Source organism: Solanum verrucosum, unplaced genomic scaffold, assembly GCF_900185275.1.
Source record: "Solanum verrucosum unplaced genomic scaffold, falcon-dt-bn FXZP01000182.1, whole genome shotgun sequence".
Lineage (NCBI taxonomy): Eukaryota > Viridiplantae > Streptophyta > Magnoliopsida > Solanales > Solanaceae > Solanum > Solanum verrucosum.
Window position 1 is genome coordinate 2,266,823 of NW_026020378.1, and position 20,125 is coordinate 2,286,947.

A 20,125-nucleotide genomic window follows, 5' to 3' on the forward strand; every position below is an offset into this window, starting at 1 on the left:
CCCAAGAAATCTCACCTGGAAGTTGCAAATAGAGTGATTAGATACTTAAAGGGCTCGTTTGGTGTGAGGTATAGTAACAAATAGTCCCGGGATTAAATTATAGTACCGCTTATTTTGTTGTTTGGTTGGCAAGTTCGGGATAACTTATCCCGGGATTAATAATTAGTACCGGGATAAGTTATCCCTCTCCTTGGGTGGTATAGTAATCCCGGGATAACTTATCCCGGGATAAAATAGGTAAATGACAAAAATGTCTCTTTCAACCCTTTTGTTATATCACTTTTTACATTAATGAAGGGCATTTTTGTAAACAAATAAATTGTTCTTAAAATTTATTATTTTGAATACAACAAACCAAACACTCAATAAAAAATAATCCCAACACAACTTATCCCATCATAACTAATCCCAACATAACTTATCCCAACATAACTTATCCCATCATAACTCATTTTCAAACCAAACGACCCCAAAGGGTATTGTGGGGCAAGGTATTTGGTTGAAAGCTCAAACTGCTGCAGAGTTAATATGTTGGTGTGATTCTAATTGGGTTGCATGCCCTAACACAAGAAGGTCTGTCACAGGGTATGTAGTGAAGTTTGGAGAATCACGAATTTCCTGAAAATAAAAAAAAACAACACATTGTATCTAGGAGCTCAGCTAAGGCAGAATATAGGAGTATGGCCTCAGCTGTAGCAGAAATTACTTGGCTTGAAGGGTTGTTTGCAGAGCTAAATGCTCATATTCATAAGCCAGTCACAGTTTTGAGTTATAGCAAGTCTGCTATTCAACTAGCAGCCAATCCCATATTTCATGAGCGTACTAAGCACATAGAGATCGATTGCCATTTTATAAGAGACAAAGTGAAAGCTGGGACAGTGAAACCTATGTATGTGCCTACTCAACATCAGGTGGCAGATATATTGACTAAGGGCTTGGGTCAAGACCAACACTTACATCTATTGAGCAAGCTTGGTGTTCTTAATGTTCTCACCCCACAGCTTGAGGGGGAGTGTTGAAATAATAGTTGCATAAGTTAGTTAGTGACTGCAATGCAACATCAGTACACAATTTTGTTTTTACTGTTTCACTGTTATATTGAGTTAGTTTGTTACTGTTTCAGTGTGTTAGTTGTAGTTTTTTAGTTAGTTTAAAGTGGTGATAGAGCTAAGTAGGCTAGAAGTTTCTAGAGACTCCTAGATGATTATAAGAGTCTATAAATACTATAATTGATAGACATTGTGAAATATACTTTTCATCTTCTTCTTCTCAAATAATCTTTTTCTGTTCAAATACAATTTCAGTATGTTTTCATAATTTGAAAACAAAAATTTCATTTCAAAAAAATAAAGGCATAATACATAAATTACATCCTTAACTTGGTTTCAAATTATAACTTGACCTTTAACTTTGTTAGTGCACAAATAGACACTTTAACTATCCAAAACTTAAACAAAAAAAACACTCGAATCCTACCTGGGAAAATGAGTGAAATACACCCAAATTAGGCGCGTCAGATGTAAAATTTGAGGGGGCCAACAGTAAAAAAACATTGAAAAGACAATTAAATCCTTAATCAATCCTTTCATATAAATATATCTTCATTTTTTAAATTAAATTTCACTTTATTCTCTTTCTAATTTTTCAACAATTTTCCCCTCTTTTTTGCATTATTTGTTGTTCATTGCAAAATGCAACAACATGCAAGTGACATTAAATTATTATTTTTTTATTGTGAAAAAAAAAGCTAAAATGAAGTTTTTTTTACTATATCTATTGTAAGCAAGATGGGTGAGTATACACTTGTAAAAATTGAATGCAATTTAATTTCGAAGACTATCAATCAACGACTCCGATCTATGGGACTCCTTACATACATTTTGATTAGATATCAGATTGCTACTCAAACTTAACAAAAATCTCTGAAAAATTCATTCAAGCAATTTATCAAACAGTTTAATTGCACCATTTTACTTAATAATTTTTAGCACTCTAGGTTTATTTTTTGGACTCCAAAAATTCGTAATTGTAATTTGCTACTCACGATGACAATCACAATACAGGAAGTATCATGTGTTTTCATTAAGTATTTGACAACTTAAAGCACAAATACACTTCAAACTAAAGAAAAGAAATGAAAGTTCATTGATTCTCACGTCTTTCCATATCTATGGGCTACTTTGAAATAATTTTGCAACAAAAACATTAGTTTTCTCTAGTGATTCCCATATTGGCTTGAGCATCTGACCAACAATATGCAAATTCTTGTTTGTAAAGTGTTGAACCTTGATAACTTCACTAAATTGAGGAAGAAGAATAGGTAACCGTTCTAGTATATGAAATTTCAGCACATATCTTGAACAATTTTTCCTTTGATTGGAATATAAGGGGCATGAATTTTAAAATTTTAGATTAGGGTTTTTTTGAGAAGAAAGAGGAGAAGAGTGTAGTAATCTTTTTCCTAAAATTGGATTTGTTTTCACTTTCCCCTTATTCTATATTATAATTTATTTTTATTATTTTTAAAATCTAGGTGTATTTAGTTTAGTTAGTTGGCAGCAATTGAGTGGTTCACTTATCCACATCGAGCATTTGTATATCACGTGTTTTGCCTGAAATATTTAAGTGTTTTTTTTGTTTAAATTTTGGATAGTTAAAGTATTTCTTTGTGCACTATCAAAGTTAAAGGTCAAAGTTATAATTAAACAAATTTAAATTAAAAAGTCATTTAAATTGATTGAGTGACTTTTTAAGTGAAATATACCTAGTTAAGTTATTTTGAAGTTATAAAAGAAAGTTAAGTGAGGAAAATCCTTGATTGAGTGACTTTCGGTGAAAAGAATTGTTAGTTGAATGAGTTTGTTGTTAGTAAGTAGTAACTACCTCATTATTCTCTACAATCTCTTGTTTTAAATTACCAATCGTGTATCATACAACACAAGTCAGTCAACATGGACAAAAATTGTAACCGACTATGAATGGGAAATGCTAGCAAAGTTGACTTGTTAATTGGTACACATCCTATTCCAGTCCCCACCCCAATGGTGCTGCATTATCCTTTTGTTTTCCTTGATGTTTCACGGGTCAGCTACTAGGTTGACTTGATCGTTTGTGTTCCACACAAATTTTATCATTGAATTATGACTTCTTTATAAATTCATAATGACTTCAGTCTTCATTACCATATGAAAAGAAACACAAGGGAAGCATCATTTTTAATATGCTCCAATCAAGATCTGACCGTTTTTTGCTTAATTTGCAAATCTTCTTCCTAATTAGCCTGTTTTTCCAAGAAACCTTACAATTTTCGGTCAGGGAACGGTCCATATTACTAAGCTTGAAACGACACTGGAGGGATTCGGAGTTCCTCCAGTCATGGGATTTGAATTCTTCAGCATGCACTTGGTCAGGAGTTTCGTGCATCAATGACCGGGTAGTGACTCAACTAAATCTTGGAGAAAAGAACATTACTGGAAACATTCCATCAACAATAATATGTCAGCTCAAGAACCTTACCTTCATTGATCTCTCCAACAACAACATTTCAGGAACTATTCCAGTAGGCCTGAAAGATTGCTCAATGTTACAACATTTGGACTTGTCCAATAATTCTTTGAGCGACCGGATTCCAGGTGAGTTGTTTGGGATGAAACAGTTACTCAGTTTGTATCTTAATGGTAACATGTTGTCTGGTGAGATGCCAAAACAAATATCATCTCAACTGGAAAATCTTGATCTTTCTGAGAATCACTTGAACGGTTCGATACTAGAAGATATTGGAAACTTGAAAAATCTTTTGAAATTGGATCTGTCACATAATTCTCTCAGTGGTTCAATTACAAGCAAGTTGTTTCAGTTGCATAATTTGCGTCACCTGTCGCTAAGCTCCAACTACTTGTCCGGTGTGATACCTGATGAAATGGACTTGTTTAGTTTATACGATATGGATCTTTCACATAACCAATTGACTGGTTCTATACCAAAGGAACTTGCGAATTCAGCTGAACTGGATGCTTTGGATTTGTCGTATAATCAGTTATCAGGAGACATTTCAAAAAGTATAGAGCATCTTAGGCCTATAAATACTTTAAGGCTTTGTTCCAACAAATTCTCAGGACGGATTTCTTCTGAATTTGTTAATCTAACATATGAAGTGAATTGCTTTGATGAGTCCAATCTTTCTTCTACATCCAACAATCGAAAACTTTTGAGATCACAATACTTGATTATTCCTATTGTAGGAGTTGGGGTAGCTATACAGTTATCATGGATCTTTTACAGAACAAGAAAGCATTGGTGGAAAACAAAGAAGCAGAATGTCAAAGATGACATGAAGTTCATTTCATTTCAGAAGTTGAAGGTGACTACAGAAGACATTTTGTCTAGCTTGAAAGACGAAAACATAATAGGAAATGGAGGATCAGGGAAGGTCTATCGAGTTGTGATAGACCAAACAGGCAATACTTATGCTGTTAAAAGCATAGGGCATGGAGAAAAATCAGGTGGAAGACCCCAAAAGGAGTTCCTGGCAGAAGTTAGAACACTTGGTAGCATTCGACACAACAACATTGTCAAGCTCATGTGTTGCATCTCAAGTTTAGACAGAAAGCTTCTAGTCTATGAATACTTTGAGAAACAAAGCCTCGACAAATGGCTTCACAGAAAGAAAAGTGCAGTATCATCGGGTCAAAGTAGTACCCCGGCCTTGGATTGGCAAAAGAGATTAAAAATAGCCACTGGTGCAGCGCAAGGACTCTGCTATATGCACCACGACTGTACTCGATCCATCATTCATAGAGACATTAAGTCCAGCAATATCCTTCTGGACTCAGAATTCAATGCAAAAATAGCAGATTTTGGACTAGCAAAAATACTATCCAGGAGGGATGATAATCCTGAGACAGCTTCTGCTATTGCTGGAACATTTGGTTACATTGCACCAGGTATATTACAGTTTAAATATCTATTGTACCTCGAGAATTTCACAAAAGAATTATACTCCAATATTAAATTTTAATGTTTGGTCCTCACAGAGTATGCCTCGACATTTAGAGTGAATATAAAGACAGATATATATAGCTTCGGAGTGGTGCTATTGGAATTAACAACAGGGAGACAACCCATTCTCAGAGAGTACCAAATGAATCTAGCACAATGGGGTCAACAGCGTTACAAAGATGGGAATTTCATTGTTGCCCTTGATGAAGAAATCATGGAAACAAGTAATGTGGAACAAATGAGAGGTGTTTTTAAACTAGGACTAATGTGTACCGGAGCATCACCATCTAGTAGGCCGTCAATGAAGGAGATCTGCAACATTCTTCAAAGTCTCAGAGACTCCATATTTTGAGAGAATAGAATGTTTTGCCTTACATAGATAAATGTAGTTGTATTTTTTTTAACAGAATGAGAAAGTCGTGTTGATAACGATTTCCTCCAGCAATGTATACTTTAGTAATACTGTCAGAGGACATTTTTTATCCTCAGACAAATCAATAGCCTCATCTGGTTTAAGTGGTGTCAAACACAAGGGCCTGTAAGCTTTACCTTAGAATGTGATTCCTTGTTCATACTTGAGATGTCGCGAGGCAAGAGCTAAGTGTCTTGGCAATTACAGTGTATATATATATATTTTTATTTTTTTTAATTCTTCAGAACTCTCCAAGGAAGTTTTTGGAACATACAGGTTTGATGAACTGCAAATGCCTTCTTTCAAACATAAATCCTTCTCATGATAATCTTGTAGGAAGTCTAGTTCTTGTGGCAGAGGTTGTAGCGGTTGCGGATTATCCTGGGGTACCCAAAAAATAAAAAATAAAAATTCTAACAGTTTTACACAATTGATAAAAGCTAAAACCATTGATTAGATATTCATTAATGGTCTAGGCTAACTTATGTGATTGGAAAAATGAAATGTTCCTATAAGCGATCAAGTTTTTCTACTCGTCAATTCTTTTGGTACTTGTTTTAATTAGTTTGTTAGAATTGTTCTGACCTCAGTGATACTCCTGATGGAGCAGGGTCAAGTAGGACTAACAGACTTCTAGGTTCACAAGCTTCAGAAGATGAGGTGAACATGACATCTTAGGCGAAGAAAGTGAGGAGCCCCGAGTCCTAAGGGGAGAGGGTGTATATGATGCCCCCGATGGAGGGCAGGCTAATGAGGGTACAGGATCAAGCAAGATGTCAAATCCATATTAAATGTGGCAGCAGCAACACTGCAGAAGCTCAAGCAACATTTTTTGGTATTGACTGGTGCATCCAAAATGGATTCAGTGGTTTCACCATTAAACTGGATTCACTTTTGGTTACCAGCATATTAAAAAAGATGATAAGACTGCCAACTTCAAGCTGAAGATTATCATTGAAGACGTTTCCCAAACGATGAACCAAACCAATGTTATTGGCTACCGTTAACAACTGCACTGCTACAAAGAGGCAAATCAAGTAGCAAACGTCCTTCCAATAAGGCAATGGTATACCTCTCCTTCCAACAACTTCCTAGAGGTTCTAAAGGACCTTTCCATTTAGATAGATGTCAGATACCTGGTATTTATTAGGACAAAATTTGATAAGGACAACTTTTTCGTTTTATTGAGACCGTTATTGACTGTTCTATGGAAAAGGACTAACAAGTGTATTCTCCATAATCTATAATCTATCCCATTTTATGAGTTAATTAGACTGTTGGATAGAGAAGAAAAATCAGAAAAATAAAAGAGTTGATTCATCACCTCACTAGAAAAGAAGGTAGAATAAGTAGGCATAATACATATATTGGACCCTAAACTTGGCTTCAAATTTTAACTTTGACCTCCAACTTTCATAGTGCACAAACAAGCACTTTAACTATTCAACCTTTTAATAAATAAACACGCGATTTTTGGAGCAAAGAGCGTGAAATGCAAACGCTTCCACGTGTATTAGTGAGCCACTCAATGGCTGCCAACTAATTAAACACTTTACACGTGCATTTTTGAACTAAAAAATAAATTAATTAATTAAGGGTAGAGTTGTCATTTCAGCATTTTTTTTACTGTTGTGTGCCTCAAAAATTACTTCTAACTCGCGCAAAATGCGTGCACATCACGCGTTTTGCCAGGTAAGACACGCGTGTTTATTTATTAAAAGATTGGATAGTTAAAGTGTCTATTTGTGCACTTTGAAAGTTGGAGGTCAAAGTTAAAATTTGAAGCCAAGTTTAAGGTCCAATATATGTATTATGCCGAATAAGTATTTGGGCTTTTAATTTTTCAGTGCAAATAACGAAGCAACGATAATCCTGGATTCGCAGCCAATTGCTAGGAAGAAGTATTAAGGCTGAGTAATAGAATTTGCAGAACTTCCTTCATGGAAGGTCTAGCAGAAGGTACAGTACTGGTGCAAATAAGCCCCAACTTGAACATGGAACTCATTTCGTTCAAGAAACATGCTTCCTTGATTTCTTCATCAATAGCATCAACCACTGGATTGCCTTCTTCATGGTGGTTCCATGCCCATTGTGCAAGGTTTATATGCTCGTCTCCGTTAATTGGTTCTCTCCCGGTAACCAGCTCCAATAACACCACACCAAAACTGTAGACATCAATTTTGGCATTCACTTTCGACGTGTATGCATACTCTGAAATTCCAATTAGAATAACAAGGTATTAGGATAAAATCAATGAGAAACACGATACATACGTACACTCTGGTCTGTTTTTGTTTATTTCAATATGAGAACAGTGAAATATACCTGGAGCTAGGTAGCCAAACGTGCCAGCAATAGCAGAAGCAGTCTCTGTCTCTCCCCACTTAGCCAAAATCTTAGCTAGTCCAAAATCTGCAATTTTGGCATTCAGTTCATGGTCTAAAAGGATATTACTGCACTTAATGTCACGATGAATGATTGGCGTAGAGCACTCGTGATGCATGTAACATAGACCTCGGGCAGCACCAACTGCAATTTGCAGTCTAGTATGCCATTCCAATACACAATGTGCTGAGGCAGTAATATCTTTTTCACTTCTTCTCTTGTGATGCAACCACTTGTCTAAGCTTTGATTTTCCATGTACTCGTACACCAAAAACTTTGAGTTTCCTCTAGAAATGCAACATAACAACTTCACAATATTAGAATGTCGAATGCTACCCAATACTTCAACTTCTGCAAGGAACTGTTTCTCAAGCCCGTGGTCTAAATTCCTCTTGTTCCATATTCTCTTAACTGCCACAAAGTTCCCATTAGGATTGACACCAACTCGATAGACCTTCCCATATCCTCCACTTCCAATCAAATTTTCTTCTGTCATATTCACCAGAATTTCAGATTCTGTGAATCCTAAATGCTGGAAAGAAATGAACATCCACTCAGGATCTTGGTTCTCATGCCTCTTCTTCCTCCGCATGAGTTGGTCTGTGGAGAAAGTCCAATTCTTTTTAAATGTGTAACATAACAATGTTACCATGACTAAAAATGCAACAGGGGCCACAACGGCAATTACAACTCTTGTTTTTCCACTGCAACGTGGAACTTGGATGTAATGGTTGGTATATTTGCTACATAGATTCAGATTATTTCTAAAGTAGTATTCATTCTTGTCATATTCTTGTGGAATATGTCCAGAAAGATGATTCGACGAAAGATCCAATGTTCTTAATCTCAAATTTCCAGTTATACTAGGTAAATTCCCAGAAAATTGGTTATCCCCCAAAAGAAGAGATGTTAAATTCTTCCAATGAAATAAGTAGCTTGGAATTGAACCATTTAGGTGATTTCCTGAGAGATCTAAGATTTGGAGACCAGAAAGATTAGAAAACATTTCTTGAGTTCTCCCCATCAATTCCATATTTGCATCCAACATTGGTAACCTACCAGAAAATTGGTTAAACTCCAAATGAAGATTCGTCAACTTCTTCCATTCAAACAAGTAACTTGGGATAGACCCCTTTAAGTAATTCATTGAGAGATCCAAGACTTCGAGACCTGAAAGAGCGGAAAATGTTTCTGGAATCTCCCCTATCAAATTTGACCGTATAATGAAAAGGGATGTCAACTTCTTCAGTTTTCCTAATTCCTCTGTAATTGTTGCCTGCTTAAAGCTGTCAATATAGGATATATCCAAGGTCTCAAGCTTTGATAAATTTCCAATTTCTCGGGGTATCCAAGTGTTGAAAATTATTGAACTTAAGAGATAGATATTGCAATTCAGAAAGCTGACCTATAGCTCCTGGGATATTACTGAAGTTATTTCCAGCAATATCTAAATGGATTAGCCTCGACAAACGATGAATGTCACTAGGCAGTGGTCCATGGAATTGATTCCAAGAAATATCAAGATATTCCAGCTTTGAGCAATTGTACAAGGAGGTAGGAAATTCTCCTCTGATATAGTTGCTACTCAGGTCTATCAATTGCAGGCTTTTGAGTTCACATATGATTGGTGAAATTGTTCCGGAAAGTAGATTCCCATCTTGCATAGAGATGCTTGTAACAGAACCATTTCTGCAGTCTATACCATACCAACTGCAGTGTGAGGAATTGGAATCCCATAATTTCTGAAATCCCTATAGTTGCTTCAGCTCCAACAAAATGTTCTTCTCCTTTTCGTAGACGTCACTCTGTAAACCGCCCTGGAAATGGATAAAGGCAAGTAAGGAGACAATGAAAAGGTAAACTTGTTTCCTGGGAATTGAGAATGTAGATTTTACAACATGAATATGGTTGATTTTCATGGCTCCTTTGGTTTGATTGTCCTCTTTATTTTGTGGATCATGAATTAGCTTTGAAGAAACCGTGTATTATACAACACAAGTCAGTCAACATGGACAAAAATTTGTATAATGCTAACAAAGTTTGACTTGTTAAATTTTACTGTAAAAAGATAAGAAACAAAAATTGACTTTGACTGACGTCTGTGGCCAAGAAAAAACAGCAAAGCAATCAGATGATCAAATATAATAGAAGATAAGAGAGAAAATACATGAAGTCCCCCTAACTTGCACTTTATTTTTAAGTAGATACCTAAAGTTTGCGGGGTCTTATTGTCGATCCATTTCCACAGCAGCTGTGATCTCATGTTTGAGGAGCGCGTGAATGAGTAAAAGTTCATCCCCAAACCAGTGTGAAAATACCAAGTGGAACCTATGGAATAAATTTCCTCTTTCTTTTCTGTTATTCAATATTTACAATATCATATCCTTGCACAAAATTCATAGGCGCTCTAGGGCTTTCCTTTCCTTGTCAATAAGCCTACAATTATTCTTTTCCTGATTAAATTACAATCACATACATAATTATCATAAATATAATTTTTCGTATTTACTTCATTAATAATAGTAATAAGAAATAGATTTACACCTAACTCAATTCCAAAAATAAGTTCATGAAGAATTATCTGAAACCATATAAAGAGACCAAATCCTTCGTCCAGTGTGAAACACTTGTGCACACACTAGTATTAACCCACACAAGGTGCAACCTTTTATTCTTAAAAAACTGCTAACAAATCAGATGAGCAAATATAATACTTTAAAATTGGTACACATCCTAATCCAGTACCCACCCCCAATGAATACAAAATCATTTTCACATATTCTCTTTTTCTTTCACACATGACTTCACCCTTTTCTTATGTGTTTTATCTTTCTTTCTTCTTTTTTTTCATATTGAGGGTTGGGGTTCTGAAAATAGGAGATTAATTATTTTTCTTTGAATATCACTTCCTATCTATAAGTAATAACACAAATTACAAATTTCGAAAGCATAATTAATAAGGTTAATATAGTAAAACAGACTTCTAAGTAAATATTTTGTTAAAGGAGAGTATCAAGTCATGGTGGATAAGTTAAAAGGGGGAGGGAGTAAATTAGTAGCTTGACTTGGTCAAAAGGAGACAACTAGCCAATTATTATGGTTTGATTCTTCAAAGCCAAATAGTTGTCTCTAAATGGCTATTTTATTGTTGGAATAAGAGTTGACTTGACAGACTTCATTATCAAATGAAAAGAAACACAAGGAAAGCATCAAATTAACATGATCCAAGCAAGCTCTAAACTTTTTTGGCTCAATATGCAAATCTTCTTCCTAATTAGCCTGTCTTTCCAAGAAACCTTACAATTTTCAGGCACGGAACGGTCCATATTACTAAGCTTGAAACAACACTGGAGGGATTCAGAGTTTTTCCAGTCATGGAATTTGAATTCTTCAGAATGCAATTGGTTAGGAGTTTCATGCATCAATGGCATGGTAGTGACACAATTAAATCTTGGAGAAAAGAACATTACTGGAACAATTCCATCAACAGTAATATGTCAGCTCAACAACCTTACCTTCATTGATCTCTCCAACAACAACATATCAGGAACTATACCACTAAGCCTGAAAGATTGCTCAATGTTACAACATTTGGACTTGTTCAATAATTCTTTGAGCGGCCGGATTCCAGGTGAGTTGTTTGGGATGAAAACACTAGTCAATTTGTATCTTAATGGTAACATGTTGTCTGGTGAAATGCCAAAGCAAATATCAGCATCCCAACTGAAAAATCTTGATCTTTCTGACAACCACTTGAACGGTTCGATTCCAGAAGATGTTGGGAACTTGAAAAATCTTGTGAAATTGGATCTGTCACATAATTCTCTAAGTGGTTCTATTACAAGCAAGTTGTTTCAATTGAACCAATTGAGTCACTTGTCGCTAAGTTACAACTACTTATCTGGTGTATTACCTAATGCAATGAACTTGTTTAGTTTGTATGATATGGATCTTTCTCATAACCAATTGACTGGTTCTATTCCAAAGGGACTTGCAAGTTCAACTGGACTGGATGCTTTGGATTTGTCGTATAATCAGTTATCAGGAAACATTTCAGAAAGTATAAAACATCTTAGGCCTAGAATTAGTTTAAGGCTATGTTCCAACAAATTCTCAGGAAGAATTTCTTCTGAATTTGTTAAGCTAACATATGAAGAGAATTGCTTTGATGAGTCCAATCTTTCTTCTACATCCAATAGCTTATCTATCCCTGGGCTACCAAGCTTTCTCTCTGGTGATGAGGTTCGAAAACTTTCGAGATCACAACACTTGATTATTCCTATTGTAGGAGTTGGGGTAGCTATACTGTTATTATGGATCTTTCACAGAACCAGAAAGCATTGGTGGAAAACAAAGATGCAGAATGTCAAAGATAACATAAAGTTCATTTCATTTCAAAAGTTGAACGTGACTACAGAAGACATATTATCTAGCTTGAAAGACGAAAACATAATAGGAAATGGGGGATCAGGGAAGGTCTATCGAGCTGTGATAGACCAAACAGGCAATACTTATGCTGTTAAAAGCATAGGGCATGGAGAAAAATCAGGTGGAAGACCCCAAAAGGAGTTCCTGGCAGAAGTTAGAACACTTGGTAGCATTCGACACAACAACATTGTCAAGCTCATCTGTTGCATCTCAAGTTTAGACAGAAAGCTTCTAGTCTATGAATACTTTGAGAAACAAAGCCTCGACAAGTGGCTTCACAGAAAGAAAAGAGCAGCGTCACCCGGTCAAAGTAGTACCCTGGCCCTGGATTGGCAAAAGAGATTAAAAATAGCCACTGGTGCAGCTCAAGGACTCAGCTATATGCACCACGACTGTACTCGACCCATCATTCATAGAGACATTAAGTCCAGCAATATACTTCTGGACTCAGAATTCAATGCAAAAATAGCAGATTTTGGACTAGCAAAAATACTATCCAGGAGGGATGATGATCCTGAGACAGCTTCTGCTATTGCTGGAACATTTGGTTACATTGCACCAGGTATATTACAGTTCAAATATATATCACACCTCGTGAATTCTCAAAAGAATTTATCCAACTCTAATATTTTTTAATGTCTGGTCCTCACAGAATATGCCTCGACATTCAGAGTGAATATAAAGACAGACATATATAGCTTCGGAGTGGTTCTATTAGAATTAACAACAGGGAGACAACCCATTCTCGGAGAAGAGCAAATGAATCTAGCACAATGGGCTCAACAGGGTTACAGAGATGGGAATTACATTGTTGAGGCCCTTGATGAAGAAATCATGGAAACAAGTAATGTAGAACAAATGAGAGGTGTTTTTAAACTAGGACTGATGTGTACTGGAGCAACACCATACGGTAGGCCGTCAATGAAGGAGGTCTGCAACATTCTTCAAAGCTTCAGAGACACCATATTTTGAGAAAACAGAATATTTTGCCTTACATCAATAAATGTAGTTGTATTTTTTTAACAGAATGAGAAAGTCTCAATAGCCTCAGCTGGTTTAAGTGGTGTCAAACACAAGGGCTTGTAAGCTTTACCTTAGAATGTAACTCCTTGTTCATAATTGAGATGTCGCGAGGCAAGAACTAAGTGTCGTGGCAATTACAGTGTTTGTATATATCATTCGGGAGATTAGACAGATTTTAAGCACACTGAGCATTAAGGTCTAACAATGCTTTAGGAAGGATAATCATGATGCTGCTTTAGCTAAATGAGTAATGGAGGTTAGAACCATATCTTTTTTTAATTCTTCAGACAACCTGCCTATTCCCAACCAATGTGGGACTTTTACCCACTCTAACACAGGAAGTAGATTTTTCTGCAGCCTATAGCATACCAACTGCAGTGTGAGGAACTGGAATCCAATAATTGATGAAATCCCCATAGTTGCTTCAGCTCCAACAAAATTCTCTTCTCATTTTCGTAGATGTCACTCTGTAAACCGCCCTGGAAATGCATAAAGGCAAGTAAGGAAACTATGAAATGGTAAACTTGTTTCCTGGGAATTGAAAATGTAGATTTTACAACATGAACATGGTTAGTTTTCATGGTTCCTTTGGTTTGATTGTACTAGCTACCTCATTCTCTACAATCTCTTGTTTTATTTTTTTCAAGTGTTTTGATTGGATAGTTAATTAGCTTTGAAGAAACCGTGTATCATACAACACAAGTCAGTCAACATGGACAAAAATTGTAGCTGACTATGAAAGGGAAATGCTAGCAAAGTTGACATGACTGACCTTTGTGGCCAAGAAAAAACCAGCAAAGCGAGAAGATCTTTGCATTTTCCAGAAAACGATTATCAATAACATAATCAACATGTTTTTGTTTGTAATCTAAAGAACTGCCAATTATTTATTTGAATTATTAAAATGGGAAAACTCAATTAGCTCAAATTCAACATAATATTAATAAGAAATAGCTTTTGAACCTAACTCAACCGTAAAAACAAGCTAAGAATTGTCCGAAACTATATAAAGAGACCAAATCCATCATCCCGCTACAATTTTTGTGCAAACACAAGAAAGTGCACCTACAAACTGCAAATTCATTTTCACAGTCTCTTTTTCTTTCTCACATGACTTCACATATTTCATATTGAGGGTATCAAGTCATCGTGGGTAAGTACAAAGGAAGGGAGGGAGTAAATTACTAGCTTGACTTAGTCAGAAGGAGACAATTATTATGGCTTGATTTTTCAAAGCCAAATACTTGGCTCTGAATGACTATTTAATTGTTGAAATATGATTTCTTTATTAAATCCACACTGACTTCACAGACTTCATTATCAAATGAAAAGAAGCACAAGGGAAGCATCAATTAACATGTTCCCAGCAAGCTCTAACCATTTTTTGCTTAATATGCAAATTTTCTTCCTAATTAGCCTGTTTTTTCAAGAAACCTTACAATTTTCGGGCATGGAACAGTCCATATTACTAAGCTTGAAACAACACTGGAGGGATTCGGAGTTCCTCCAGTCATGGGATTTGAATTCTTCAGTATGCACTTGGTCAGGAGTTTCATGCATCGATGACTGGGTAGTGACACAACTAAACCTTGGGGAAAACAACATTACTGGAACAGTTCCATCAACAATAATATGTGAGCTAACCTTACCTTCATTGATCTCTCCAACAACAACATTTCAGGAACTATACCACTAAGAATGAAAGATTGCTTAATGTTACAACATTTGGACTTGTCCAAGAATTCTTTGAGCGGACAGATTCCAGGTGAGTTGTTTGGGATGAAACAATTACTAAATTTGTATCTTAATGGTAACATGTTGTCTGGTGAGATGCCAAAACAAATATCATCTCAACTGGAAAATCGTGATCTTTCTGAGAATCACTTGAACGGTTCGATACCAGAAGATATTGGAAACTTGAAAAATCTTGTGAAATTGGATCTGTCACATAATTCTCTCAGTGGTTCAATTACAAGCAAGTTGTTTCAGTTGCATGATTTGCGTCACCTGTCGCTAAGTTCCAACTACTTGTCCAGTGTGATACCTGATGAAATGGACTTGTTTAGTTTGTATGATATGGATCTTTCACATAACCAATTGAACTGCTCTTCAACTTTTATTTCACATAACGAAATAAAACAACCCTTAGGCACTGCTGAACTGCTCTTCAACTTCTATAACTGGTTCACTAGAAACTGGAACTTGACTACTTGAGTTCTATAATCAACTGAGGCATAACAGGCATGAAAGCAGTCCATGACATCAAAAATTTACCATGTCTAACTCAACTAAATCAGCCATGGTACTATTGTGATTGACGAAAATGGAACAATCACGATAGACTCTTTCTTCTAGAATAGAATCACCAACAGGTGTAGAAGCACTGAAGGGCTCAAGATGTTGCTCTGGAAGAACATCAAAACTGAAGACTTGGATCATACCAGTGACAACATCTGCTGAATCCTCTTGCTCTCGACGACTAGTGATAGGAAAGACAGTTTACTTCTCCGCCTGCCCCTGAAGTCGTTTAGCTAGATGCAGCTCTGTCTGGTGGAGCAACTGAAGAAGACTGGGCTTTATTGTCCTCATTACCATTACTCTGTCTGCTCTTAGGACACTCTCTCATAAAATGACTGTTCTGATCACACTTGAAGCAACTAGTGGAGTCATCACGACACATCCCTGAATGGCTCCTACAACACTTAACACATGCAGGAGTTTTAGTACCCCCTTGTGCCTTACTACCTTGCGAATGTGCATGTCTAGCTCTGAAGTTCTGAGAATTCTAACTATTGTACTCACATTTGTTCCTTGGTGCAGGTGCACTAGCAGATGATGGAGCAGGTCCTTTCTGCTTATGTTGGAAAGAAGACTGGTTCACATTACTCTTTTGCTGCCCGAATTCATTCTGTGATGCCTTAGACTTCTTATTCTTAAACTCTTTTGTATCTTTCATCTTGTCCTCTTCAACTTATTGCACATGGATCATCAGCCCTGCTATGTCCATGTCACCTATCAGTATGGCTGCCTTACTTTCCTTATCTGACATAAGAGGCAACCCAACAACAAATATACTCATCTGCTCCTCATGTCGGCAACCTTCTCTTAGCTCACGGGGAAAGAAACGCCCCATGAAAGCATTCTCAAACATAGCCCATCTCACAATCAATTACACGTAAGCACAAGTTAGAAAGAAACTTTTTAGAGATAAACTTCAATGCACAAAATGAATATGAAAGAAGTAAAGGAATTCCTAAATGTTACAGCCTCCAAATTATAGATGTGGCGCGCTTCACACCGATAAATAGGACTCTACAGACATTGCTTTATACACTTCCTAGGACTCTTGAACTATGTGCTCTGATACCAAGTTTGTCACGCTCCGAGCCTACACCCTGGACGTGGCTGGCACTCGAAGACCATTGCTGGCCTCAAGCGAACCCTTGGCCTGACTTACTTACACAACAGAAGACTATATGCAATAAGAAAGGAATTCAAATGCTAAACAACCTAACTGTCTCAAACTGAACTTATAATGTTTTGAAAATAAACATTTAACTTAGCCAAAATAGCAACTCAAATCTGAACATAAGTCAATAACAAAATGATGACGAATGAACTAACATCTAACTGACTGTTTATGCAGCCTCTAAAACAACTAAGATGGATGTCGGGACAGGCCCACGACATCCTAATGAACTATCTAATACTGAAAGCAAACAAAAGGGATTCTCCGGAATACAAAGAGGCTCACCAACAAACTCTGAACTGCTCACTGGATCAACGATGCGCTGGATGCCGATCCTAGTTACCTGTGTCTGCATCATGATACGATGCCAGCCAACTGGCATCAGTACATTGAATGTACGAGTATGCGAGTTGGAATGCTAAACACAACATAGGCTTGAAAAGAATCTGAAAGGAGCTGAAACACTTACCTGGCTCAACTCAACTCAGCATAACTGAACTCATTTCAATATAAAACAGTTTAAAACAAGTGCAATATAAAGAAAAATTGTTTAAAACATGATGTCAACTCTGTGTGTATGCAAAGATACAAATAACTCTGAGATGTATCTAAAAATACAAATAAATATATGTATATAAAAATACAAAGTATTGTTGTGGGAGTTTCTCTAACCGACAACCATCATTTAAGAGCTATAGTGATGATACAATGATCTTCCTCACGCTGCCAGCGCATCCTATACCCTGCCAGGGGTATAAGACCTCACTAACTAAGTGGATCCACTAGTCTATTGTAAAAAGGGTTCATCTAAAAAGTATGACACTTTTCTACCCATGGTGACTATATGTTTTATGGAGACGTGAGTTATCTGAACTCATGCTCACCCCTAATTCAGTGCTCAATACTACTCCCAAAATATACTAGCTCTTATGTTTTTAAACAAACATACTTCTTCTGTGATTTGAGATTAGTGCTCAAAAACTTAGCTCAAAGGCTATCTTGGAAATCTTAGTTTCCCTTCTTGCTTCATTTAGAAAGCTATTACTCTTTTCTGAAATCTCAATTTCCGTTCTTATTTAAATGTGAAAATATTTTAAGTTTCTTTGGTAATACATAGTCCCCATATACTTCTTTGAAGAAAATAACTTCAACTTTACATCTTTACTGAACTCAAAACTTAAGTCATAAAACAAAGTTAAAACATTTGCGAAAGACACTTGGAAAACTTTAAGAACTTATCTTAACTTGACTATTAACTGATCATGACTTGACTCTAAACTGATCCTTGAATTGAATTATGGATTCAAGGATTAAGATTTGTGATTAGAAAGATCTCATGATGTTTAGGAATGATTTTAGATAGCTAAACATGAGAAAAGACCAAAAATCAATATTTGAGGGTGGGTCCGCGACACGGAGAAGCTTTTAAAATTTAGTTTCGAAAATGACTTTTGAGGCAGAAGACTCCGTGACGGCTCCACGACGTGAAACGAAAATTACCAATTCTGGGAACTAGCTCCGTGACGCGCCACCACCTCCCAATTTTGTTCGACGAAATTTCTTCTTCGTTTTTCAGCTCTAAACCCTCTAAACTCCGTGGGTTCTTTTACCCAACACTTAGAATTGATTAAATTATCAAAGTACATCAAATCCTACTCAAAATAAAACCTAAAATCATAGATTAGGATAAAACAACTCCTCAATGAATTCAACGTAACAAGAATCTAATGAAACTTCAACAAACCCATTCAAGAACACTATTTCTAAGCTTTCAAGAACTTAAATTCGCTAAAATAAATCATTATTGGCGCGTTGGTGAATTAACCCAACACTATATGATCTCAAATACCTTGTAGGGATCACCCCGACGAAATCCAAAAGCCAAACTTAACGATCTTGAACATTTTCTCCTTTCTTCTCTTTTCTCTTCTCTCAAAACCTTAATTCTTTTTCCAAAAGCGTAAACTCACTAAGTTCAGTTCAGACCCCCAAGTAATTACCAAAAACTAATTAAAATAAAAAAGTAAGTGTCACGCCCCGAGCCTACACCCTGGACGTGGCCGGCACTCGAGAAATCATTGTTGGCCCCAAGCGAATCATTGGCCTGGCTTACTTACTCAGCGGAAGACTTAAAAACATAAGAGATATAACTCATGCAATAACTTAAAAGATAATAACTTAGCCAAAAATGGAAATGCAAGTCTTAAACGTGTATAACTGAAATGAATAAGACCAAATAACTAATACTATATGTCTATGAAGCCTCTAAAACAAAGAGGGATGTTAGGACATGACCCCCGATCATCCTAACAACTGAAAACTAGAAAGCAAATGATAAAAGAGTCCTCCGGAATGCAAGGAGGCTCACCAACTGACTCGGAGTGTTGAACCTGATCAACGAGGTGCTGGATGCTGATCCTGGTTATGTGTGTCTGCATCATAAGACGATGCAGACCAACTGGCATCAGTACATTGAATGTATGAGTATGAGAGTTGGAATGCTAACAAACATAGGCTTGAAAGAGATTATGAAATAAACACTTACCTTGACTCTTCTCAACTCATGAATACTTAACTGAACGCATTTCATTATAATGCAGTTTAAAACAAATGCAATATAAAAAAAAGAAAATTGTTTAAAACATGACGTCACAATCATAATCATAATATTATAAAAACATACCATGCTCCCTCTCAAAGTGTACTTGTGCAATGCATGAATGAAGTCCCATACCCCCATTCATACTAAGTCGAACCCCTTGAGGAACCATGAAATTACTACTGTGGAGTTTCTCTAACCAACAACCACCACTATGATACTAAGTGGTGATACATCGTTTTTACCATCATGCTGCCAGACTATCCTATACTTTGCCGTCATATAGAACTACTTAACTTAGAGGATCCACTAGCTTAACTTATGTGATCATCTAAAAAGTATGACCCATTAATGCCCATGATAACTACATGGTTTATGGAGACTTGAGTTAATATGAACTCGCATCCCCATATCGGTGCTTAATACTACTCCCAAAATATACTTAGCTCATATATTTTTAAAACAACTTCTTTCTTTGGTTTGAGATAATTACTTAAAACTTAGCTTAAAAGCTTCTTGGAATCGATGCTCCATTTTCTTGTTCAAATGTGAAAACATTTATAAACTCTTTGGGAATACTTAGTTCACTAATAGCTTTTTGAGAAATGAACTCAACTCTTTACTCTTTGCTTAACTTGAAACTTAGGTCTTAAAACAAAGTTGGAACATTTGTAAAAGACCCTTGAAAACTTTGACGACTTCACTTGACTTGACTCTTAACTTCACTTGAATTGACTCTTAACTTTCCTTGAATTGAATTATGGATTCAAGGATTATGATTTGTGATAGGAAAGGTCTCTTGATGTTTAGG

The 20,125-nt window shown here is 36.3% G+C and overlaps 3 protein-coding genes and 1 pseudogene across 3 annotated transcripts; 3 read left to right on the forward strand and 1 right to left on the reverse strand.

The window, feature by feature from the left end:
* Positions 1-3,211: 3,211 nt before the first annotated feature.
* LOC125838511 (leucine-rich repeat receptor protein kinase EMS1-like) lies at positions 3,212-5,580 on the forward strand. The gene is made up of 2 exons (XM_049517558.1): positions 3,212-4,943; positions 5,034-5,580. The coding sequence occupies exons 1-2, from the start codon at positions 3,221-3,223 to the stop codon at positions 5,348-5,350; spliced, it is 2,040 nt and encodes a 679-aa protein (XP_049373515.1). The 5' UTR covers positions 3,212-3,220; the 3' UTR covers positions 5,351-5,580.
* A 1,721-nt stretch (positions 5,581-7,301) lies between these two features.
* Positions 7,302-9,714, reverse strand: LOC125838877 (receptor-like protein kinase 5; annotated as a pseudogene).
* Positions 9,715-11,014: 1,300 nt separating this feature from the next.
* On the forward strand, positions 11,015-13,195 carry LOC125838510 (receptor-like protein kinase 5). Its single transcript, XM_049517556.1, has 2 exons — positions 11,015-12,785; positions 12,876-13,195. Exons 1-2 carry the CDS (start codon positions 11,015-11,017, stop codon positions 13,193-13,195), a joined length of 2,091 nt encoding a protein of 696 aa, XP_049373513.1.
* A 1,749-nt stretch (positions 13,196-14,944) lies between these two features.
* Positions 14,945-15,460, forward strand: LOC125838879 (receptor-like protein 52). Its single transcript, XM_049517897.1, has one exon. It carries the CDS (start codon positions 14,945-14,947, stop codon positions 15,458-15,460), a length of 516 nt encoding a protein of 171 aa, XP_049373854.1.
* Positions 15,461-20,125: the final 4,665 nt, after the last annotated feature.